This window comes from Psittacula echo, assembly GCF_963264785.1.
Source record: "Psittacula echo genome assembly, chromosome: 1".
Taxonomy (NCBI): Eukaryota; Metazoa; Chordata; class Aves; order Psittaciformes; family Psittacidae; genus Psittacula; species Psittacula echo.
Window position 1 is genome coordinate 135,831,559 of NC_137735.1, and position 26,863 is coordinate 135,858,421.

Below are 26,863 nucleotides of genomic sequence, written 5' to 3' on the forward strand. Positions count from 1 at the left end.
GACAACTGGACCAGAAGGCAGTAAGTTACCTTGGAAAACTGTATCTCTGCAGTTTGCTCTTTCAGTCAGTGTTGTCAGTGTTTTTCTTCTCAATGGCAAGGATAATTTTAAGTTGAGTAGATGATATAATGTGGACTCATTTGCAGTCCAGGTGGCAACTTATGGCTTATGGCTTCTTTGTTAGAACTGACTGCATCTCGGAATAATTGGTTTGGATAATGCCTGAATTTATTTTTCTTCCAGACTTTATCTAGTAGTTTTCAAAATGACAAAACCCTGGAAATTTAAACATTAAAGCTGACTTGGTCTCACATAGTTTTAATTTCTACAATGCAGCTTGAAATTTCATGGCTGATGCGGGAAATCAAAGTTTTACAGAAGCCCTCTTGGGAAATCTATGCCAGTACAACCAGGCTCTTCAAGTATCAGTCAGCTGTGTGCAGTGTCATCAGCTGAAAGTTATATGCAGAGATGCTTTGGAAAATGATTTGGCATTGCACATGGGCACAACACATCACAGTAACCTAAAGCTCATCTGAAAAGAATAAAGGAGTTGAAACCAGACAGTCTGATGAAGCATCTGCCTAGAAGCTGTGTTCTCCAAAGTGATGGAAGACAAGTGAAGGACAGGTACTCAGCATGGGTGCAAAGAATTAAATGTTTCATTTTATCTTTGTCTCCACAAAAAAATTCCTCTATTTAATGTTACTGGTGTAAAACTGGAAAAAAAAAAATCTTAAATTGCAATCTTTTTTTACCGGTGGCATTCAGGTCATGATTAAAACACTTCTAAGTTTAGTATTCATTTTCATTTAGTAACTTAGCCACTGGATATCATACACAATACACTAAGTAAGTGTTGTTTTAAAATTAAACCAGCTCTATGGAAAGGATAGTAAAGAAATGTGAAAAAGGAAGCTAGCGATGAGGTGAAGATAATTTGTGATGCTCTGTAAGAAGCTTTTTTAAGAGGAGGAAATCACATTATGCATTCACAAAGTCCTTTATCATCCACAAATTACCTCCAGCTGTACAAGGGTAGCATTAAAGGTGGGGGCTCCACGTTACTTGCTACTTCTTTGCTCTCTAGCTCTCCTGTGTGTGTGTGGTTTGATGTATGCTCTTCTCCTGGAATACTAAATGTTTTCTTTGTTCTGGGAGTCATGTAGCTGGAGTAAGTTTCTGGACTTTGTAAAAGGGGAGTAATGTCCCTGGCGTAACAATAGTTAAAAAAAAATCAGAAATGAAAATGCAGAGGCTACATTTTTGTATAAATATGTAGCTGTTTGTTTCTAGCACGTATATAATTAGACCTGTGGAGTCTCAGGAACACAATACCCATAGGTGCCCTCAGAACAATCACTCTCCCTCCAAGCACTGCCAACTAATTGGTACTTCTGGGAATGATATCACAGCCAATGTCAGCCAATCTGCACTGCTCCAAGCTGCTCTGGGATCCCCAGAATTACCATGTTTTCAAGGCCAGTACTTTCAGGAATACTGAAAAGCCACATGGATGCTCATTTTATATAGCTGCATTGACCGAAAATATTGACATGATGGCCAAATGCTTATGCCAGTCCCAGCTTTGCTTCCATCAAAGGCAGGAAATGTTTATGCCTTTTAACATTACATGATACCTACTTTGCTAAATAATTCCTAAATGTATTATTATATTTTAATTAAGTCGATTACCTGAAAGAAACTTTCTGCATGTTACAGAGTGATCATCTAAAAGAAAATACATTTTTATAAACACAGGTAAACTATCAAGCTGATTTAGGGCAACTGTGTTACATTGCTCCATAAAGATAGTTTGTTATGAGCCAGATTTAGTCTTCTCCCAGGCTGCTCCAGAAACAGCAAGACACTCTATTGTCCATTATATTGACTTAAATAATAATGTAGTAATCTGACTGAAGATATTTTATGCTGATATATGAAGATATATAATGCTATTTTATTTGTGTCCAGATGAATATCAAAACAAGCAAACAAACAAACAAACCCCAAGAAAAAGTAAGAAAAAATTATAGCCTCCTTACAAATTCTTAAATGCATTTCAGCAAGTGGCTGTAAATTGTAACACTCAAGAGACATTTGGGTCAAAACCCTGCTTGTGTATGAGCATTTTGGAGAAGTGATGAATTAACATACACTTAATTTTAAAAATGGTCTGGAGCGTTTTCTCTATACTCAATGCACTTGCTATAATAAAGTCTAAGAACCAATTTGAAAACAAATGTAGACAATTACAATCAAATAAAGTGCCTGTTCTAGGTATAGACCATTATAAAATACTCAAAAATCACCTTTGCTGGAAACATATGTATATCAACAAACCCCTTCTTTCTAAATGAGGCCAGGTATTGAAAAGAACAGCCTCCCTCTTCAACAAAATAGAAATCTCCCTCCACAGTTTTCCTCCATTTCAAGGGTAAAAATTTCAGATTTACAGACTTTGAGGCAGAAACGGAGGCCTTAAAGGCAATTAGAAGGCATTTCAGTGAAAATGGGCCTAGGGATGACACCTTGTAAAATGATTTATAGCTATTTCCAATAGTTCTACTAATGAAAAAGCAGTTGTGAGACTTTTCTCAAGAGGATGGTGTCAGTGCTACTGCAAACTCCGCTCATAGAAAGTCATGAGTTAGAAAATGAGAACCAAATGGACTCACAGCTGGGAAAAGCCAACAATAATTAATTTAACTAGCAGTCATTTGTACAGACCTTGTGTAAGTTTAAAAATTTCCCTTGAGAGAAACAAGGTCAGTGAAGGATAGAGTTCATGTCTTCCAGTGATAATGAAAAATACTGATACATAAACAGTATGGAAATGCTCCATCCTTGGCAATATTCAACAGAGCCTTGGGCAATATGGTCTAGGGTAAGGTGTCCCCGTCCATGGCAGAGGGGTTGGAACTGGATGATCTTAAGGTCCTTTCCAACCCAAACTATTCTATGATTCTATGAAATACTGCAAAGGCTTTGATTCTTTATTCAATGCATGGAAAGTTCAACATTCACACTATGACTGAGCACTAAATATCCTAGCCAATATATGTGATGGAGAATTCAGCTGTAGTTTGTTATTTTGATTCTGATTTAGAGTAATAGGAGGAAAAGAGGGAAACTTCTGCTATCTTAAATAACCACCCTCCTCATGACAAACTGGTCTTAAAAGAGCAGAGTGAAAACAATGTCATTAAGGAGCTTTCATTCCAACTCTTTGATGAAGAAGATGCAAACACTTTGAGCTCTAACATGTTCTTTAATTTTAATGAGCAGCAAGTACCTCCCTTGTCCTTATTAAAGTGGTTAATGGTGCTTCTACTGCCTCATTATCACCACTAGAACACATTTGGTGTTGTTCCTACTGCTAAGCCAACTCCTTTTAGTTTGACAGATGATCAGAAAGTCAAATCAGGTTGCTCAGAGATTCTTTTTAATAAAATTCTCACAGTGCTTCTCAGAGTGTCCATGGGGATGCTAAAATTATTTGTATTTTCTTGAGGATTTCTATAATTGCTGTGATTGTACTTTCTCCATATATCTGTGCCAATTAAAGCCATAGTGGGTTTATATGTTGATCAGACTAGCATGAAACTGTTATTTGGTTTTAATCAAAACAGAGAGATTAAATAGAGCTTTCCCTTGTATTAATTCTAAATGTCACACTTATGTATTCCAGAATTTAAGTTTTGTGAGGCATGGTAATGTTTTAGTGAAGAAGCTTATTTTTACACAATCCTGACAGAATTGTCTTTTTCTTTGTTATTCACTTCTTCTTCTTTTCTTGCCTTTTTTTGCTTTGAGGCAGGTGATATTTTCTTGCCTTTGTTTCTAAATACACAGCACATTTTAGGCATAATTGCAGTATGTCATAATGCTGATCGCAGTGAAAATGACTAAATGGGTATAATCCCAGACAAAATAACTACAAATGACTAACATTCTACCAACATTCTGCTGCCTTTCCTTTTTGGATTGCAATCTAATGGCCATGCAAACAGATCTGGACATGACTTACAAAAATAAGAAGAGTCTGCACGTAACAGATTGTGTCATAACCTGCATACCCATATTAACCTGACAGGATTTTAACTGAAGATTATGAAAGTTTTCTAAACTGTTTCTAATAGGCTATTTAATTATTTTGTGGGTAAAGAATGCTACATTCAAGGTTCCCATCAAACATAAATCTCTGTGCAATGGGGTGTATAAACTTACTGATAATTACAATTAGATTAACAACTGTATTTTTGTCCATAATGTGAGGATGAGACACAATTACTATGAATAGCTGCCAGAAAGACTCATTTGCAGAAATCACTTGGTTCTTAGCAGGATGAACAGATTAAGAAAACAGAAGTAGAATGCAAATGAACACGTGTTTCTCACCAAAGAGTCCAGTCGTGTCCACAGTAAGGCTGGACATTTCCCAGGTAGAATCCCAGAGACTGTGTGACTTCAACTAGGTTGGTGAAATCCAGACTGATGCTATTGAAAAGCACAGAGGTCATGATGATTTCATCAATAGCCCACACATCTTCACCTTGGGAAGAGTGATATGGTTGCCACCATCTGAACTGAATGCCAATCTGTCTGGCATCTTCAGGAAGCTCCACTGAAATTATTCTGGAAAACAAAACAAAGTTATTATTTTGTCTGTTTGTAATAATCCCATGGGAACGTATTTTATGGTTATCTTTTCTAACTGACCCTAAAAATCAAGGGTGAAATTCATCCCACAGATACCTTAGCATCTACTGGTATAGCTTCTATCAGTGACAGGGGAATCATTAGTTCTCTTGGTAGTCAATGTATTCAATGACAGCTGTGTGCAAAAGGCACAAAAAGAGTTTCCACCACACCTGTAAATTTTGCTGCTGCTGTGGAGCTCTCTGTAAATTTAAAGGTGTTCTTCCTTTCCAGGAGAAACCTGAATGCTCTCCATTTGAAGCTCAGGGGATTAGACTGGCAAAGGGATGTTCAGCTGACAAGGACCTAGAATTCCAGCTCCATCTTCCCAAACTCAGTGGATTTTATCCTGATCTGAAGACATGCATCTTCTTAACATCTGTCCTTATTTCTGCACAGTACTGATGCCATGCCTGTGTTTCTGTTTCCTAGAAGAACCCACCCCTGCAAATTGCCATATTCAAGTGGAAAAGATCCATCTTGTCAGTGTAATTGTGTGCAGTCTATTTTTCATTTTGTAGTTGCATAGCGATGCAACTGGAGGTGAGTCCAGGTGCTTCTCCTGGTATGCAGGGTCACCTGATTTGTCATGGCAGCTATGTCAACAAACCTATAACTGACAAACTGCAAAGAAAATTAAGAGTAATATCTAATTTCCAAGAGCAATTATTGCACACAGCAGCAGGGAGCATGCATTAATTGCCACAGCAATGACACCTTCTTGAAAGCTCCATAAATCACCAGGGCCATGGTGCCCCACACGAGGTATGTAAGCTGTGAAACAGACTGGCAACAGAGATGTTTGTCTCCATTGGTGAACAATTACTTGCTGGCAAAAGGATTTTTAAGCAAGCTCATCATGTAGCTGACATTTTTCTTTCTCTCTTAGAGGAAATGTGAATAAAATGACAAATCAGGTAAAGTGGAAACATTTTATACGTTAGCACCGAGTTTTTTCCAGATTTAAGGCTTTCTAAGCTGCCTCTTGTAACGCTTCGTTCTGTACATACAAAGCAGTCTTGTGCCTACGGTGCTCTTACTGCAAAACCAGTCTTAAAAATTACTTGCTAAACTGTCCTTTTAAAAAGTACGTCTATAATAGTGTTGTTTAATGTCACATTGATTTTAAAGAAGATGATGTTAATGCATTAGAAATCAAAAAATCGAATGGCTTGGCTAAACAGACAGGAAGTGCTCAAAACCTGGCTGGCATTTCTAGGAGTTGCTTTCTGCCAGTTGTAGGTTGGAAAGAGCAGTGTCGAGGGACAGCCAGAGGTAATGGCTGCTGTGTCCTTGTGGCAAGGGACCAGCAGTGCACACACTTTATGTATGGCAGATACATTTCTTTTACCACTCAAATAAATATGCATGAACCACTTCATACCCTTCTAAGAGAAAAACCAAGCCCCATTGCTCTCTAGCATGTTAATAAACTACACAGACTTTCTTTTTACCAAGGGTTCCCTAATAAATAACAACTCTGGCTTTTTCAGTCATTTTTTTAAGGCACAAATGACACTAAATTGCTACTGATGCTGAAAGGAATTGATGGATTTTGTCTTTGATGGTTCAGTAGGGCGAACCTGAGGAAATCCTGGCTAGGAGGAGCACTGTATCTAGTGTACACCGTGAAGCACTTGGCACTTGTGTGAGCTAATGCTCTGCTATAAGCCTGGGCATATTTCTCTGCTGGTGGCTGTCTCTGATGTCTTCCCTTTCACTCTCAACTCTCATAAGCTCACCCACATGGACACTAATTCTCAGTGACAGTAATTTACAGAAAATCCTAAATCATGACACACACCACTGACATACCTATCGGATGTTAAAATATTTAACACATGTTAAAATACATTTCTCATCCCAGGGGATTAAGCAAACACAATTTAAAAATGGTGGTGTAAATCAGTGTATATGGCACATATGTTAGTATGCAGAACCCGACTACATCTCCAGTTATAACAGCTTCTCCTGTCTGGCTTTGATTTGTTGGAGATAGATAGAGAGGGAGGGGGATTCTTGCTAATGACTTTTCTGCTGCAGAGAAGAAAAGTGCTCCTACTAACATTACCAGCTACCATTAGATTTCTTAAAAACCAGCTGGGAGACCTTTGCTCTGATCTCATTCTTTCAAGCTATGCGCATACCTAATATTGAAAAGCCACCGCTGTTCCGCTCAGAAGAAAAATGCAGCTGTCAAATGTTAGCAGATTAAATGCACCTTTTCAGCAGAACATTAAATGTGTAATTATTTTTTGTATGACTGAAGATTAATTAGATTTCTGGATACAGATTGATTGCCAAACTTTGTAGTAGTCCATCTATGTTACCAAAAATGCTGATATTTTCAGACAACATAATACGAAAAGGTGAAGCTTTCTTCATGTTTTAATCATAATTATTGCCAGCATTATCTTCAGGTTTGTATGTCTGTCATTTTTTTATCTACCCAGAGTGGACTATACATACCCCATGGCAAAACCTTTCTAATCTACGTACGTTGTGCTGAGTCAGAACAACAGAAACTGTGCTTCGTACTTAATCTCAGAAAGCAAAAGAAGTCTCCGGCATCAATATAATTCACTACATTTATATCTTAAACTTCATTAAAATCAGTCACCAAAATGTGTATTTTCCTTTTTGTTATAAAAATTTCATAGTGCTATATATTAAAAACCTTTAGGGAAATATAATTCCTACAGCTGTAATCTTGAAACCAAGAATTAGAAACAGGGCCATATAAAATATATATGTGACTATAATAAAGGACTGGAAAGGAAATTTTGAAGAAGGCTTATGAATGTGCAAGTTCATAGGATCATTCCTTTGGAAACATTTAAAACTTCAGAAATTAAAAGTCTACACGCAATATACTTCTACCAAATATGGTCATTCTTCTCAGATTTTTGAGTATTTCTTATAGCTCCTGGGAAATATATTTAATATTACAAGGGGTTTTTCTTCCATTAGAAAAGATTTCTTCATTAAATTTTCTTCATTAAGGATATTCTTGATCACATTTTGTATATTGTAATTCTGTACCAAGTCATTAACAAGATGAGGAAATGTAATAATTATTTTTTTAAATGTGCTGATCTGAGCTCCATAAATATATATAAGGTTACACGTCACTGAAGTGACTTGCAAGCTATCTGCATTCCCACCCCTAGGGCTGACACAGGCATTATCCTGGAGCTTGGTGGATGGGTAGAAAAGAGGATGCAGGGCAATACCCAGTGCAAAACAGCTCCAGAGCAGGAACTGACCTGCTGGGATGGGACCCACAATACCACTGTTGGCTCTGCCTGTCATGTGCCCGTTTACAGAGCATCTCCTTTCACTGGGATTTATTAGCTCTGCTGCAGCACCCTGTAAAAGGTGGATGCTTCCAGGTTTGAGTGGGCTTGTGCAGTGCCAGTCCAGATTGTTCTGGGCTTGTGGTACAGGTATGCTCATGGGGACTCCCAATTTTACATTGCCTTAGTAAAATTGGTGGATGGTCTTACAAATGTTACAGTAAAGAATACCTTCTTCTCTAAATAAGTCAGATACATTCCTCTCTAATCTGATGCCAAACATAGGTGCTGATGAGTAAGATGGGCTCTTGATTCAGCTTCCTTGTGATTTGTACAATTCCCAGGCACAGTCACCAGCAGGTCCTCCAGGGCACTGAGTCCAACCCACAGGCACAAAGTCATGTAATGCCCTTCCTAATGGGAGTAGGCTCAATTTCCCTACTGACCTGGAGAGATCCTCATGGTCAGATTTTGTCTCTGCTGTCCCGCACTGCCTGCAAACTCCTAATCCCAGAGGATGGTGTAGTGAAGGTACCTATGGCTTCAAAGCTACAAATAAGTTACGCTAATTTTTCTTCACAAGTGGCTGCTTCCATAGGAAGAGACATGCTCCTATTTCCCACAAGTACATTTCTACCCCTCATCCTGCACTGCCCCAGCTTGTTATACCACCTGTGACTCAAATGCTGTTAAATCCCTGATTTCATTTTTACAGAAGCAGGCAAAAATGGGAAATGCCCAGAACAGCTGCAAATTTTTAAGGAAAAGCAGTAACTTTCAGTGTTCCTTAAAACTGCCTTACTCACTCCTGCACCATGTGGGCAGATGTACTTACTTTCCGCATTGTAATGACTACCACTACCCACATTAACTGCATGTAGATAACATTCCTCATAATATTTATGTATACACCTTGGCTCGTGGTAGTTGAGGTAAGAATAGTGTTCCAGGAGTTTCCAGGTAATCCCGTTGTCATAGGAGTAGTGCAGCAGCACTCCTTCTCCGGGCTGGTCAGGCGCTTTGCAGGTACTCAGCACTGACTTGCTGCCCAGGCGTAGTGTGAACTGCAGAAACCTGGATCAGAATTACACATATATTTATACGGTACCATTTGCATAGTGTTTTGGTTTGTTGTTTCCCTAACCAAATTGTTTTCAGATCTTCTCAAACTAGACAAATTTTGATAAATATTAGTTACGGGGTTTTGTACGTGCAGTTTGTTGTTATTGTCAAGTAATGCAGTGTGGCACATATAGTTAAAAAATGCCAGTCATTACAGCATTCAATTATTTATCAGGCACTGAAGGGGAGGGAGAGATAGTGAATAGATCTAATCAGCTGCCACAAGCTGTCAAATAAACACAACCTTATAAATAATTAATTAGCACTTGGCTTTGACACTCAGGTTTGATATTAACATTTCATATTTTCCATCTGAGCTGTACAATAACTTCCCTCCAGTCTGTTTTGGGCTCTGTTGTTTACAGAGCAGGAAGACAAAAGGCAAGACTATGAAATCAACACTGAAATACAGAACTAGGAGTATTTAAAAAACTTTCCTTCCTGCTAACACAACTGCCTCAATAGCACACAAGGCAGTAGCTGGAAGGGGAGGGGTTCCCAAATTTCTTTGCCTCATAGCATTGCTCTTTTCCTCTCACCTGGACTGGGAGCTGTCAAGGAAGGAGGTGATGAGCTGGCGCCTCCCATCCTTGTTGAAGACCAGGGCCTTGCCGCTGGCCAGGACCCCACAACCGAAGCTGACCTCAGCCCCTCGGATGGAGTAAAAGCTGTGGTAGGAGGAGAGGCGGGAGCTGGCAAAGCTCTCTGAGATGAACACGGGGAAGGTCTGCGATGCCATCTCACATGCTGGCCCTGAAAAGCCAGGGTCACACCTGAAGGTGAGGAAGATTGAACAGTGGAGTTAATGACACATCTTCTCCTGTGGTTAACCAACCTGTTGGCAAACAACACAGTAGCTGCAGTTGCCCATGAACTGAAGATGCCTAAAACGTCCCTCTCAAATATTAGACTGTAGTTAGGTATTGCATAGCCAATGACTTTCTTTTAGATAGTACTTACTTTTCCAATCTAAAAAAAAAATCCTGGTTATAAACACCCCACCAATCTACACGTAACACACAACACAGAAATATTTGTATTCAGTTTTGGAACAAGAATATTCCTGACATAATTTACAGCTGTTCATATGTAAAACGATTAATTTGCTTTTATCTGTAGCATGTCAGATGTGATTACAGGGAACTGAGTAACAGAACAGAAATCCGCTTGTGTCATGCTTTTATTAATACCTAAAAATAGTTGCACCAGTACTTTGAATGTGCTTACTGGTTTTGAGTAAGTAACTCTACTTTTCAGGGTGGAACCCTTTTAACAAGCCAGACTTCCAGAAAAAAGTGGAGTGTTGACCTTCTGTCCTTGAGGTCTGTCAGGTTATGGAGCATTAGAACTATGAAAATTGTGATTCTTTCCCATAATTTAATATAGAAGTCATATAGTGCTAAACCACTTCTAAAACCAGTATAAAGCATGGATCACTGACATTTCAGTGTGCTATGGAGCACATTTTAAGGTGAATTGGAAGTTAGACTCTCTCCTGAAAGAAAATTATTTAAAGAATATTAATTATGCTACTGTTTAAAAAGATTGATCTTTAGCTCTCCAATGAGCTTTATGCATTCTGGGGGCTAGCCTAGTTTTACATTTAGTCATCTCAAAAAGCAAGGAATGAAATGAAAATCACTTCAACTTTCAGATCATCAAGTGAATAATGTGACAGAAATTAAATACAAGTACTGAATTACAGCTCTTACTTGCAGCCATTTCTAGTACACTGTCCTCGCCCTGAGCAGAATTTGAGGCAAGATGGACCAATATAAACTGCAGAGAAAAGAAATCAGTTAAATGAAGGGTTATGTTACGTGATAAACAGAATACGATGAATACAAGAAAGTATTCACCAGATCACAGATCTGATCATACAGACATATTTATCTTAACCACACTGGCTGGAAGAGGTCTACAAAAGGATAAAATGTATCTGACTGTGTCAAGGATAGCCAGGGATAATTTGTTATTTAATGAGTAGTATCTATCTGTGGCATGAGACACTAGTGATGTTTCAATCAATGTACCTGATTTTTCTAAGAACGTGAGATCAGATGATTTGCTATGCATTGACCATTTTCTTGCCTTTCCTTTTCTTCATTTTATTTCAGAGATCTAACCCAACTTCACTGGACTTCCTGGAATTAGAACTGCCCCTGATACGCTTTAAGTAACAAATAACATACACTTTCACTGATTCTTTCAAATGGAATAAAATTCCAAATTTTATGTGGTCAAAAATACTCCAGACTTGCTTTAGTCTTTTACTTCACCTTCCTCCAATGACTCCTAACCAACTGTGTTGATATTTTGTGAAAAATATAAGGACAGGAAGATAAGCAAATCTCAGTATAATCTACATCTCTTCCCACTGCTATAAAGAAACTCTACTCTTGGTATAGATCAAACACATTAATCTGGGTGTAGCCCAAAGCGGTAACTTGCTGGCAATGTTCTGTCAATACAACATAATAAACAGGCCTCAACCATGAATAGTGTCATCTTTTCTGTTAAATAATGCTGATTACTTGGAGTTATCCACTTGCTCTGTGACTTTTGGAACGTCATCCAAATAGCCACCAATTTGAGATCATCTATAATAAGCAGTACTTATTCCCTCTCCTTGTTTTATGATGCTGCCCATCATAGCAGTGTGTCAATACTCCCTGGCAGATGCACACTAAATTCCCGTTAGCTACTCCCTGTAACTAAGTCTCCATCAGATTTCATGTGATTTCTAGATTTTCTCACTTCTCAGAGTGCAAAAATTCTGTTCTGTTTGATTTACTTGTGTCTTTTGAGGTCTTTTTGAGGGGGTGGTAAAAGTAGAAAGGTTAAAGATGTAATGATGTCATTCAAAATGAAAAAAGCTTTATGGAAATTGGCAGGTTTCCAGTGTTTCTAAAAGATGGCCAGCTTCCAGATTTCATTTAAAACTTAATTCACATAAGAAACAGTTGCGAAGCTAAAAGTCAGAGTGCTGAATCCTTGAAAATTTTCCTGTTTTCAAGAATTTGAGTAGCTTGCCAGTATTTGGAAGTCTTCCTATAATACAGTGTAAAGCTTCAGTTTCCCTAGTTCCCAACAAAGGAGGCCTGCAAAACTTCAGAAACATGGTCATCTTTGACACTTGATTCCCATATCACGGTTCTACACCTCAAACGAATTTCAGAGCAGGCACTTTTTAGACAGATGGTTGGTAAAAATCCTGCAGCATGCAGAATTCTTTGATGGAATTCTATTTTGTTCTACAAGCAAAGGTAATGTAGATATAGGAATTGTCCATTGATTTTCAAAATCCTGTTTTGTTTTGTTGTAAAGAATTTAGATTCTTGGGTTGATTTCATCTTGTTCTTGTTTCTGTGAACATCTATGAGCATCTCCAAAAAGTGTCTCTAACACACATGTCCGATACAGGTTTGCATTTTGTTAGGTAGCAAATCATCTTTGCAGGTATTTACAGACATCTTATGTTTATATACATTAATTTTCCCTTCATTTTACTTTCTTTTTGAAGTGTATCATCATCTCTAAAGACAAGCATTAATACTCTATCCACAATGTTAAGATCATGCTACTGCTCATTAATATGATTAAAAGAAGAGTTTTCATAAATTTTTTGAGATATTACCTTATCAGCTTCAAGGATTTTCTTTTCAAAACTAGGTATTAATCTATTTTAAGAACTTTGCAAAATGTAATTATTTACCATTCCCAGTCTCCATATTTGGGAATCACTACAGAATTTCATGGGCTATTGTATACCATGGTAAATCTTTACATTACATCTCACATTTAGCAAAACAAATTCTGGATGTAGTTTACTTCGTCCCAAATCATTTAAGGCTAACAAGCAAGCTAAAAAATTTGCACCTTCACATAGAATCATAGAATAGTTAGGGTTGGAAAGGACCTTAGTAAGATCATCTAGTTCCAACCCCCTGTCACGAGCAGGGACACCTTGCACTAAACCATGCCACCCAAGGCTCTGTCCAACCTGGTTTTGAACACCACCAGGGATGGAGCATTCACAACTTCCTTGGGCAACCCATTCCAGTGCCTCACCACCCTCACAGTAAAGAACTTCTTCTTTATATCTAATCTAAACTTCCCCTGTTTCAGTCTGAACCTGTAAGTTAGCATTTTCTATCATGTTGCTTTCTGTGTTTCATACATTGTGTCTATTCTGTGCTGTGTCCCTAAGTAGCCTTTTTGTGATGTAAAAGTATTTACTTTTAAGACTGGCCCCGGTTATCCTCTGCACTTGGCCTTACATTCCTTTTCCTAAAAGAACAGTTCCCTGAAGCAGATGGTACTTTCCCCTGGAGTGCCTGTAAACAATGTAAAAGTTATGTCAGTGTTTTTGTAGCAGCATTGCTTTATAGAGGCTTTTTATGTCCAGAAGGAAAAATATGCCCCAGATGCTGTAACTGTTGCTTTGTCCGCTGCATCACATATCCTTAATAAAGTAGTGTAGTACCTACTTATGTAATTAGAAGTAAGCAGTCAGAGGAAATGTTATATTAAGCCTTTGCCACCAACATATTTTCCTGGAAAGCATTCAATTAATAGAAAATTAAAAAAGGGTAATCTACTAAGCTATTGTGTTTTCAAATGGCAGAATTCCCCTCTAGCTTCAAAACATGCCTGTTACCAAGTGTAGATAAGAAGAAAAGGAATTTAACAAAAAGAAAATCCTTTGATTTGTGATTGTGGAAAAATGTACTTCCTTGGAGCAGCATATAATAATGTATTCTTCTGATGTTTCACGATCACGGATAAGAATACTAACTATTATCAATTGCCCACATATTTCCAAGGATTGGTCCTGTTTGTCTCCATCGAATCCTGGTGTCACTTGTTAATGCAGCATTAGGAAGGGGAATAGTTATACGGTTCCACCTGAAATACATATTAACATAAATATTAGCATTTTACACTGATAGTCATAAAGCAATTGTATGTTTTGCAGATGTGTTTACTTATCCTGAAAGCTTTGTTAGAATTTTTAATTCTAAAATCTGCTCAAATGAAGCAATGGAGTTACTGAAGCTTTAGGAAATACAAATGAAAAAGAAACATGGCTGATAATATTTTCATACAATATACGAATGATAATTACTATAAAACCCAGCCATTTTTTTCCCCATATGAGTGCATGAAGTCAGAAAAGACTCTGACTTGCTTCACTACAGTGACTTCTCTGTCACAATGGGCATCTCCTAAATTCCATACTGAATTAAACCTTTCAGTATGACTGAGCTCTGTTAGGTGGGAACCCCTGGGGGCAAGACGAGGATTTGGCCTGCTGTGGCCTGGGCCATCATCCACAGGGGCTACACTTCCTACACACACCAGGGATAATGGTTCCTATGAAAGTGGTACAGAAATGGGACATCACCAGGTCATAGCAATGCTTCTTTCTCCTCATAGTTATACCTGCTGCCCTGAAGTGTCAGTGGAAGTTGGTATACAGAAGTATACAGTCATGGGACTCATACTACACAACAAGATGTCACAGTTCATTTTATGGTCAGAACAGTACTGAAGAGACTTAATAGAGAAGGGTTGATATGAGTTTGTGACACTAACAACCGCCTCCATCTGCAGAAGTAGAGAGAATGTGCTTCACTAACTCAATATTAGTATTCCAAGTGAGTGAACATGTTTGAGGATATAAAAATGGCTTTGACTGATAGCTCCTCAGACTGAGAAGAAAACTTCTGTGGCTTTGACAAGGTATAACTTTGCTGACAATTACCAGCATGCTGCCCACAGTTGTTTGGTTTGGTTTTCTGGGTTATTTTGTAATTTGTCTTTAGCATCAGAAAAAAATATTACACCACCGAAGCAGCCCCATATATTTCAAATTTCATTATTGGGCAGCCAGGGAGACCAGAACGCTCCTTCCTTGCTGTCCTCAGCTAGTAAAAAATGAAAGATGGCATGAGGTTGTGTGCTTTGCTGCTTTCACCTGTCACCTATAATTCACTTCTCTAATCTTGCATCTCAGCTTTGTAGAGAGCACTCTTACCCACTGTAATTTTCAGAGGTGTAGATGGTGCTGTGGGGGAGGTGAGGTCCGGCACATATCTCAGGCAAACACTCGGTGTGGAGCAGGGACCAAGAGCGACCATGGTTGGTTGAAAACTCCAAGCTGACGCTGATAACGCAATGAAGGAAGGAAAGGAGTAAGTCACCATGAGCCTCAGATATTTGGCATAGTTATCAATGTAGAATTACCAACACTGAGAAAACACCAATCTGCTATTCCTGATAACTGATGCTGAGACGTGAAATAATTTGAAGCAGATTTTGCATTAAAAAAATCCTGAAAATGCGAACATGAAATAAATCTGAGTGTTTAAAAATATTGAGGATTGTCTGAACACCTGGTCCATGTTTGGCCACCATCTAGCTAGTATTTTTATGCTGCTGCTGTTAAATAAGCTGATGCTAGTCTTGTGTTTCAGCTAGCAATGGTTTCAAAAATAATGAGGAGAACACTTGAATTAATCAGAGCTAGGCAGCAGGATGTGAGCAGAGGACACTTATAACTGCCAGCTGCTAACCATTACTTCTCCAGAAGGTGGTAAAAGACCTCTGGTTATTCATGCGTTGGCCGGCTCTTCCCTTTCACTGCTGACAAATATTAACTTAATTGGACTCCTCAGTCATTTGCCTCCTCCACCCATCATGCCTAAATGGAGATCAGAAAGGCATTATGGAACAGTGAAAATGGCCAGCCCCCAGTGAGGACTGCAGAGGAGGGGGCACCTGCAGAAGAACAGAGCCCCTGTAGAAGACAGAGCCCCTGAGAGCCATGGGAGTCTCTGTGTTGCCCAGCCATAGGGGGTCTTTGGAGGCTTCCTCCCACCTCACAGAGCCTGCAGTGCTCAGTGGTGATGTTCTGTGAATTCCGTGACATAACTATATGTGAAAACTCCAGATTTGTTTGAAAAAAGGCTGCTGTTCTTTGGTTTCACAGACTAGTAGTAAACCAAACCATCCTTGTGCAGACATTACAGAACTCAAAACTTTATGAGACAATTCACCAAGTCTATGACAAGTTATTAACCAAATTTTCCCAAAAATTCATTGACAAGTTCAATTTTAAAAAAGGTTTTGCTAGATATTTTGCCTTCCCTGTTTCACAGCATATTTAAAATACCCCATTGTTTACAATCTAGGAGTGTAATGAAATCCTTAGATGTCTCACATTCTGAAGAGCTTGAAAAAGAAATATAGGAAGTGCTTGATTTATTACAGATTAAGCATTTTACTGAAATGTTGTTGTGATTTCCTCCATATAATTAGCCTGCAATATTCTGTTTTAAGTAATGTCAGTAGAACATTATAAAAGTAATAATTCATCACCTTAATATTAAATTATTGGATTATAACTTTATATTTTCATTATAATTTGCTGACAATATTACTTTATTTAAATGTTCCATCACTGGGATATGGTAAGTATGTATTGAAACAGTTTATGCAGGTTTCGACTAATTTATTTCCAATTCAACTGTACTGATACCTTGGAGGGTCATATTTACTGCATATATTCAGTGTGAGTCTCCCACATCTGAAGTAATGAAAGCATTATGAATAATGCTGTAGACCAGGAGATGGGAAACGCTGCTGTATTTCGGATATACAAATAGAGATAATGGGGACCTAGTGATTCTTTTGTTATGAAGAAGCTCAGTTCTGCTTCAGAAATAGTCTACACAAAGGAAGAATATTAATCTTTCAAAATATATACTAATTCTCATCAGATAACAGACTGAGACATAGACTTTATATAACATGTTTACAGCCCAGGAGTGTTTACAGGCAAAGTTTTCACTTTCCATCCAGAAAAACGTTGCTGCCTTCCCTTCCTATCAAATGTAAGTGCAATGCCTTGATTTTTGCTGCTCACTGAATTCTGCTGCCCTGCATGGCAGCGAGGACTGTCAGTGCTAATGCAGCTCTTTCCAGTTGGAAGTAGATGCCCTGGAACACAGATGTGAAAGCATTTACAGTCTCTTACTTTAAACTCTTGACTCCAGAAGAATATAAAGTAACTTAAATCCTCATGAAATATCAGGATACGCAGTCTCACATGTACGTAAAAAAAGGACAGTGGACAGTTTGGTTTTGTGTCCCTTTCTGAAGAGGGATGTTAAGAAACTGGAGAGGTCGAGCAGAGGATCATGAAGATGCCGATGGCCTCAAGCACTGAGCTAGGAGGGGCTGAGGATCTGGCTTGCTCAGTGTGGTGAGGAGGGGTGAGCTATGGAAACCTGCGATGATGCAGAGGGCATTTACAAGGGAGGCAGAGCCAAACTCTCCTCAGTCCTGGCAGGCACAGTAGAAAGGGCAATGGCCATGAAGACATGGCTTTAGAGTTTTGTACTGGACATTAGGAAACACTTCTTCATTTTAGCAGGTCGCCCAATACCCATTCATAGAGATTTTCAAGTCACAGATAGGCAAAGCCATAGCTGACCTGACTTATGGTGGTAATAATCCCAGCTGCAACAGCAGGTTTCACTAGATGATTCCAACCAACATGTATATGATTCTACAAAATATGGAGCCTTCTTCCTTCACTCCATGGAAAAAAATTAATGTCCTAATGAAGTGAAGCCAGCGAAAGAGTTCTGTGAAGTCTTCATACTGATGGTTATTAAGATGGAGAACATTTACCACCAGTCTTACAAGAATTAGATACGCTGGTGGCATCAATAGTCTCTGAGGGATCCGCAAGCAAGTTTCTGCCACTGCCTTTAATACTTCCTCCTTACGTAGTATTAAGAGGTAAATCTCATATCCATTAGAAACTGAAGTAAAAGTCATTCTGAAATCATGAGCGTATTTCAGAATAATGGACTAAGAAAAGCAAGGTTTGACCTGGAAAGCTATTTAATAGACTCCTTTTTGCAGATGAGAGATACAAATCTGGGCCTGTGGAGATCAGGAGAAACATTAACTTTTGTATAGCTTATATTTTTCATTATTAATTGGCTCCTTCTTCCTGAGAAAAAAAAAAATCCAAATACTCCAAATACTCATATAGATGCTATAAACCAAAATGTAATAGAAAGCTGATAATCAAAGGAGAGATCTCTTCAGTTGTACCTGTTACCAGGTTGATAAGTTCCACAACCCAAATTGATGGAAAACTGGATCATGTGAGTCACTGTGGAAGGGAGTACTGGAAGGACGTGGAAGTAATCCACAGCCCAGACATTCCTGTTGTGACCTTGGTGACTCTTTTGCTTCAGGCAAAACTTGGTTGCAGGAGTCTGCAGCTCCGGACTAATGACAACAGAAACCAAAGATGGAACCTTTAAAAGAAATTAAATCAGGCTTAAATAAAACAAATACTAGTAAAAAAGGTCAGAAGTTACTATTTAAAATAGAAAAGCAATCTCAAATATTATGAACCAAACATACGATTTTCTTTTTGCTTTATTTCTGTTAACTTTGTTAGCCACTTTTTCCCACAGAAGATCCCAAATAAAAACATTATTATTATGTGTATAGCTGTTAACACTCTGGATACCAATGCTGCTTATCACCTTAGTGGGATCAGATTGTTTGGATGTAAAGACACTGCAGAAAAGGCTGTACCTTCTGTGTTCTGAAAAACACTGGTTTATTTTGTCAGTGCGCTGTTAGTAATGGAAGATGATATAATGGAAGATGATATTCAGACATGCCTAGTCTGAATACGTGAGAATGGAGTAGCAGCATGAGTTCACAGGCATATGTAGGGAGGATGTGATACTGCTGAAAAAAAAGAGAGCACTGCTTTACGAAGCTTAGCCTTTGTCTTAAAGTAACGCAATTAGAACTTTATTATGTCAAAAGAGGATGTCAGCTTTAAAATTGCTTGTTCAAGAAAAACCTTCACAATGAATTCAGTGTAATTCCAGATCCTATCTCTCCCCAAGTTCCCCAATTAATTTTTTATTATTTTACAATTACAGTTTCCTTAGTTTTAAGAAGTTCTACCCAGTCTTTCACATAGAAACAGGCAAGGAGGGAAGCCATGCACAATGAAACAATGCAAGTGACTCAACCAAACTCAGGCCAAGCCTTACTGTAAACATTTGCTCTCTGAATGCAGTGAAAACGCACACAGACCTGTGCTTGAAATCAGCTGCATGTTTACCACCAAGTTTCTCACGCACTGTATAAGCATACTGCAGTTCAGTCTCTAGCATAAATACACGTGTATATGTATTAAATATAAATTTTTGCTGTCTTTTTTACAGCAGCCGAATAAAGACACTTCAGGGCTGGGTTACTCAGGGCAGACATGGCCTAAGTGCTTTCTTGCTATAGACAGGAAGGATTCTGACAGAAAGCTTGAGGTCCTTATTGTCCTGCCTGAGGGTACTGGGATGTGATGGAAGGAGGTGCATTATCGGCAGACGAAACTCTGCCTGTGCACACTGCCAGCATTCACTTCCTGTGGCGGAGTTCATGCCTGCATCACTGCAGGCCCTCTAAAAGGGCATAAAATGGTATTTAAAATTGAAAGAAAAAGTGCAAAATGTGAAATTGCCTGCACTAAGCATGGGAAAGACATCCATGGATTTCCGAGTCACTCTCCTCCCAGCCACTGATCCCACCATGGCTGGCCTTCTCAGGACATAACTCCCGAGTACCAAACAGTGGCTAGCGGGAGCTTCAGTGGAGGCAGCAGTAATTGTTTGTGAGGAGATATTATCACTAAAGTTTTCAGCTGACAGCTGAAGATTTGTGCCTGTTGCCCATGTGCCTGTTACCCAAGCACTAGCCAAAACCATAGTCCTGCTTAGGGGCAGAATAATCAGCAATAACTGCAGACCCCGTGGTGCAAAGGCATGCTATCACTGCAAGATGTGCACACGATTTATGTGCTTGGGCAGGTCATGTTTGACTGTCCCTCTGGAATTCAACATACAGCATTGTTGTGATGACTTGAAAATAGATTGATCTTTCCATCCCATCCACCTACTTTGTTTAAGATGGTTTACCTTGTAAGCAGCATACGTCAGGGTATCAAGAGGTATGTGTTCCCTCCTGCCTTCAATCTTGGCATAAAGTATGACATCATTTTCATGGGATTCTCCAGAATCACAAGTTCCCCCTGTACAACACATATTTGAGGGATAAAAACTTAACTGAAGCCCTTATTAATGGAAAGAGGAATCATATTAAGCAGCCATAATTATGAAAATAATTACAACCAGATACTATTTAACTTAGGATATGAAACAAAAGAACACCAGCCCCAAGGACACAGTGTATAAGAACTGTTTCATCAGATACACCATGCCAGAGATCAAGGACATTGACAATAATGAAAACCTCAAATAGCTCTCTTAATCAGCTTATCAAAAAGATTTTAATAAAAAATGCTGTGCCCAAAGCCATACTTCTATCTGTATGCTTTACATCCCATTTACACAGAAATGCTCTGATTTTTGTGTTCTTGTCAGTAAACTGTTATTTAGCACTCCATGCAGCCAGAGACATTTTACATGAGGATTTCTTATATACTTCTCGGCTGCCAGACTATCAGCAAAGAACTTGCTCTTAGTACGAAATGAGGAAGACTGCTGTGAACCTTGTTGTGCTGCTGGTTCTGCTGTCTACATTATATCCTGGAAGGGACGGATGGAGTCTATTATATCTCACAAAACCACACCGGAATGGGGCATCATTTGAAATAACTTTGTATCAGGAGAACCCAAAACACTTCTTAACCTCTGAAAGTGCAACTCTTTTGGCAAATATGAGCACTAAGTTCCACATCACCCTTATGAGAGGGACACCATCACACTGGTTTGGTGTTCTGGAAAAAAGTTTTTAAAACAAAGTATCTGTATTTGAAACAGGAAACAATTTCCCTGTACTAAAAGCATTGCAGGTATTCAAAAGAAACTATAAAAAACAGGATGAGAAAGCTTCTTTGAGAAGTCTGTAAAGTAGAAAGGTTGTACTTATGAAAAAACGAAATGTGTCCCTGCCCATGGCAGGGGAGTTGGAACTAGATGATCTTAAGGTCCTCTCCAACCCTAACTATTCTATGATTCTATGAAATACTTTCTGGTTAGTTTTTTTTTTTTTTATTATAGATGGCCAGTTCTTGGTCTAGAGAACCAGGTAAGATGTGCATCTTTGATGTGTATTATACTGTAATAAGGAACATCCATGTGTCCATTAAAATGCTCTGCTTGACTGAATGTTTAAACCATTATTTATTTAATTTACACGCATGTACAGAATACATTTTTCAAGTGGAATCCCACTATTCTCTGTGCCTGCCTGTGCTGACAACTTCTCCCATAAGTTCAGAAGGTTGAGCAAATTTCTTTCCTGTTTCTCTTGCAGGTGTTATAATGCTTGGAAGAACTGGGAAAAAGCATCCTCTTTTTCCTGTGCTTTATCAGTAATTCATATACAGAGATGTGTGACAGTTTAGAAAAACATGAGGTCTTTCACTCATTAAATAAAGTATGTTTTTTCTTGTTGATTCCAAAGGTTGCTTGTGGAGGTCACAAGTCTAGTCTCTGCTTCCACCTTTATTATTCTATTATTCTCTACTTTTAAGCAAAAATCCTTACCTCCTTTAAACAAGGTGTTGACAGAATAACCTCATGCAATTTCCTTTATGTGCAAAATAGAAGTTCTGGAAAAACACTGTGACGAACTGAATGCCACCACCATGTTCACAGTGGTTTTGGTCTGTTGCAACACTGAACTAGTGCAGTTGCAGTGACAACAGGGAGGGAGGGGAAGTGACAGGCCAGGTTTGCTCTTGGCTGCTTTCTTAGCCCTGGTAAATGACTGAAGTTGCATTTTATCCCAGAAGAGAAGGTCTACAGATGACACTAACACCACGTCAGTGCTTTTCACAAGGGATACCTCAGGTAGGCCATACCTCCTCCAAGACGATAGCACACTATAGCACCCTGTGTGTGAATTTCACCCTGGGCCAGTAAGTTAGCAGAGGAAAATGTTTATGAATATAGAAAGAGTTTTTGAGCAGAAACTATGCTATGGGTTCAGCCAAGTGAGGCTGTCCCACTTCTGTGCTACTCTTATCTCATCCCTGAGTACAACTCTGTTGACTCTGATGGATTTACACCAGGGTCCACATGGATGTGGCTGTGAGAGGATATGACAGGTATCTGTAAATCTTCTATGATGTGGTAAGGATGACAAAGATATGACTATCATTCTAATGATAGATAAAGGGGAATTGTGTGAAATTAGAAGATACAAGAAAAGAAGATGCTTCTTCACATGAAGAATTGTTAAACTATGGAGCTGTGGGCACAACAGGCAGGTTCAGTTGATTAAGCACTCATACCAAGGATCATTTTAGACACTGTGGAGGGGCCTGCCTCCCCTACCTCCTACTCCAGTAGGCTGTGACTCTCCCCCAGGTCCTGAGTTACACCTTCCAGCCTTATGCTGCTGTCTCAGATGCACCTGGGCAACTCAAGCGGCAACAACTCGTTCCTGTGTAATGGATTCTGCCTGAGGATTGAACAAGAATGAACCTACACCTATGTGTGAACTAGGTGCTTAAAGCTTCCTTTATATCAATGGAGATCCAACCCATGCAGTCAGTGGAACCCAGGGAGCTGCGAAGCTGGTGAGCTGAATGTTCTTTTCCAGCAATAGTACTGACAAAATCTCCTCAAACTATAAAGGAAGTTCAGACACTGATCTTACATTGACACACCTTCTATATTAAACTCTTTTAACTTGGAGCTAAATATTTATATCACCCAAAAATGTCTGGATAAATCCATGGAAGAAAAGCTCCCAAGGGCTATTACGCTCAGAGTCCCCTGTCTGGTTCAGAAAGGTTTTCATCTGCAAGTCAGTGTCATCTGGGAGAATTTTTCTGGGAGGCCTATTTATGTGCCACATCATATGTATGTGTAGGCATCCAGAAGGGTGGACTCTGGTCTGACCCACAGTGGTCAGTCTTACATCCCCATGGGCATCACAGATCAGAGCTATCCTCTTCTGAAGAATATTTTGGTTCTATGTAATTTAAATCTTACATGCTTCACATGTTGTATTGCATTAGGAATATATACTCACCCATACTGAAATAAAATCTTAAGTTCCCATAACCTGTAGTGTCCATGTATGGGGTGCATATTTTTCTTTCTCCATCTCTGAGAAATACCATAGCTGAGCCAGATTCCAGTGTCCCACATTCAGTACCAATGATGGCTCCAAATATATCCCACCTGGAGAGATCAACAATGGGCAGAGAATGTGGATGAGCATGTTACGGATGAATTCACACAAAACATATTCTGAGGGTTCATTTGTACATACAAAAGTAGCTGCTTCTATCCTTACAGAGGACAAAAAAAAATTGCAGCGTTTCAAATATGATTCCTATGACATTGCTTACATACTCATTACTAGCTCTTGAACTCAGTCAAATAAAGCAAAGTTAATGTAAATATCTTAAATAAATTGGCAGGAAAGCATGAATTACTAAAAAAAATGAGGCTTTTAGTGAATGCTATTGCCAAATATTTAATGTTGTGTTGTTCTATTACCTTCGTTATTTTTCTGCCATAAAAACGTTTAAAATATAATTGCATTCTTTTTCACTTTGCATAATATAAGATTTATAGATCAACGAAACTTGAAAAGGCACATGTCCACCATATCTGCTATACAATCATTAAATATGTAGCTGATAGCTAAAAATTATCTCTTTTCATCTTTTTGAGCATTTAGGGTAACAGTTTTCAACTAACACATGAACAGAGTATGAAAAAAGGCTGCTGTGTTTCTAATATGTGATGATACAATCTTTCTCAGGTTTTCTGTATAACATTTATCTTATTTTTATTCAGTGATAATTAAAAGAGCTGTTGCAGAATTTTTCAATTAAATATTTTATTGAAAATATGTTTTCATCATGAAAGCATTGGTTTCTTCAAAACCTAATGCATACAAAACATTTTGAAGGATTAGAAGCTGCTGAAAACTTGTACATTATTTTGGTCTGATATGATATTATTCATGTCAAAGCCTTAATTTATTCATAATGAAGTATTCTTCAAATTATAAGGCTGATAAAACAGTGAAATTATTTAGAATCACTAAATCCTGATAATTCAATCATTTAACTGGCCAGCATGATTCAGGATGAATGAGAACACATTGAAGTTCAGAAACCTTTTTGGGAAGGCAGAGCCTTTTCCTGTCCGCTTCCAGCAGAAACAATTTCTAGCAGCTATGTGCCATATGATGATTTCAAAACCTGTCATTTCAAGAACTTAACAGTCTATTTGTCAGTTTGACCATTCCAACTATTTCAAAATGTATTTCTAGGATTCTATGATCTTAGAAGCTGCCAGTTTCCCCACTGACCTAAGCTGTGACAGATCAGCAATGTGCCTGTTTGGAAATCCTGCTTTAAAACTGTCTGTCGTTTACACAGGAATTAGCAAGCTTAACATCATTGAAAAGCTTTAGGATATAAATATGTTAATGGAAGCACAGTTTAACCTAACCCTAATTCTATCGTGCAGACACTTTAAAGCTAATGAGCAGTATAATCAAAATACAATTTTGAAAATGGGTCTCTTGGGCTGAAGGCAAGTGCAGAATTAAGTATTTGTGCCTACTTTATCTTACATGACAAAATCTCACAATGCACCATTGATCTTTTGTATGCTCTATTTAGCTCAATTAAAACACTCTCTGTAGTGACCCACAAAACAACTTGGGGTCATGAATGATGCAGATCCTGAATGTTTCCAGGGATCCTCTCCTTTTAGGCAGCATTAGGAGTGAAACGCAGAAAGTTGCACAATGCTAAAAAAAAAAAAAAAGGCACTTAAATAGAAATACATCAACACATGTTAAGGACAAACGGAGAAGGAACCTGAGTGATGGCACAACAGAGATGTGGACATTCTGGATTTAACATTACATTTGAATTAATTTATCCCTCACATGACTCTTGAAATTCTTCATTACAAAACAGGTGATAAAATGATGTATGGACCTAAACTAGATCAACTGGACACAGAAGTCCAAAGCAGCAATGTATTTGCTAGAGGCAGAGGCAGCCTGATGTGGTGGGGATCTGTCCATTTTTAGTACCAGGCCCTAATGTATGCAATTAAAAGAGAACGGCAGGGGGAAGACGCGATACTAACAACAGCAACCCCTATCCATGTAGCCTACAATTCAGGTGGGACATGCAAAGAATACCAATCAACTGCTTATTAAAAACAATGATAACTTCTCTGCCTTCATTCTTGAGCTGTTTCAGATGTCTCACCTCCCAGATCATTTGATGCAGAGTCAGATGGTGGTGATCACCACATGTGAGCTTCCGTTTGCTCACACTTGTGAGTGATGCTTTTTTGTTTTCCATTATCAATAATGTATCAGACCAGAAGAGTTAACAGGCTCCAGCTGATGTTACAAAGGGGAGTCTGAAAACTTCCTGCAAGCTCTGCCTCAGGAATAAAGTATTTTTGTGACTATTTGAATACAGTAAAACAACATTTCAAATACCATTTGAATAGCTTTCAAAAATATTTCTCTAAGAAGGGATTCAGGAAACTCATACACTTGCAGTTGTGTACAAGTCCCAGAGCAAAGCTCCACAGAAATGTTGCAAAGAGGGACAGAGGTGGTGCCAATTTTATACGACGGGGATGTAGTCCATAACAGCACCCGAGTTCAGTGTGTATTCATGGTTGCATGGAATTTAAACCTCCATTCTTACAGCAACAATTGAGAGCAGTGAAAAGCAAAACTAAATAAAAACAGAAGGATAAAATTGTGAAGCCCTGGGCTGGCCACTTAGTGCCTTGGAAAACAAAGTTACCCTCTGTGAGCACAAGCTGCCACACCACCAACATTGTACATGGTGGTGGGGAAGATCAGGACCTGGTTCCTGGGACTGCATGCATGATGAGAGAGCAAAATGCACCTGCTGGCTGCACCTTGCCTCAGTCCTAGCTAGGAATAGTCACACTTGCGACTGGAGCCAGGCACTGAGTGACGGAGAAAATGCAATATTCCTAAATAGGAAGAAACTGTGCATTTGTAACCAGGATTGCAACTGGCCCAGCTTAGCTTAACCAACACCTGCTTCAGCAGAGCCAGGATCTACAAGACTGGGCACATGTCCCGAGGTAGCACTTCCATCCTGCTTTTTCATAACGGAAAAGAGACTGAGAGAACACCTCAAATGCATCCCACATGGTCACCTGACACACAGCACAGATATACTCATTTTCTTCCCTTTGTCTGAAGCAGCACCTGCTGTGCCACAGGTTGATTATTTGAACTGGCACAGAGTTCACAGTGAATATTTTTTCTGTAAGCCCCAGATAAACCACATGTCCACAGGACACATTAGCATGTATTTCTTAAAAGGTGTTCTTTACCTTCAGCATAGCATAGGCAGCATTTGAATCAGCTGCTAACAATCTGCAGTGCTTTGTAGATTAAAATCAACATTCAGTAGAGGCCCATAAATTGACAGTGTATGTGTCTCATTGCCGTGGGGTTACAGCAACTAATGAATGTTTCTTCAGAATGACTACCTAATTCACAAGCATGACTCTTCTCATTAAAAACTTTGGTGATTGGATGGTCTGGAGACAGACTGTTCCTACTGGGCTTTCTGGATTTGTTCCTTCCTAAAATCCACAATCACCTGTTATTTACTGTACTATTTATCGTAG

General features: G+C 38.8%; 1 protein-coding gene across 1 annotated transcript in view; it reads right to left on the reverse strand.

The window, feature by feature from the left end:
• RELN (reelin) overlaps window positions 1-26,863 on the reverse strand; it is a gene marked incomplete at both ends in the record, with an annotated part of 292,747 nt that overhangs the window by 87,119 nt on the left and 178,765 nt on the right. Inside the window, 9 exons of the mRNA XM_080626620.1 lie at window positions 4,402-4,638; window positions 8,910-9,071; window positions 9,659-9,892; window positions 10,832-10,898; window positions 13,918-14,027; window positions 15,160-15,288; window positions 18,252-18,460; window positions 20,141-20,253; window positions 23,229-23,380. Coding sequence (XP_080482746.1) covers window positions 4,402-4,638; window positions 8,910-9,071; window positions 9,659-9,892; window positions 10,832-10,898; window positions 13,918-14,027; window positions 15,160-15,288; window positions 18,252-18,460; window positions 20,141-20,253; window positions 23,229-23,380 — 1,413 coding nt within the window. The remainder of the gene's footprint in view (window positions 1-4,401; window positions 4,639-8,909; window positions 9,072-9,658; window positions 9,893-10,831; window positions 10,899-13,917; window positions 14,028-15,159; window positions 15,289-18,251; window positions 18,461-20,140; window positions 20,254-23,228; window positions 23,381-26,863) is intronic.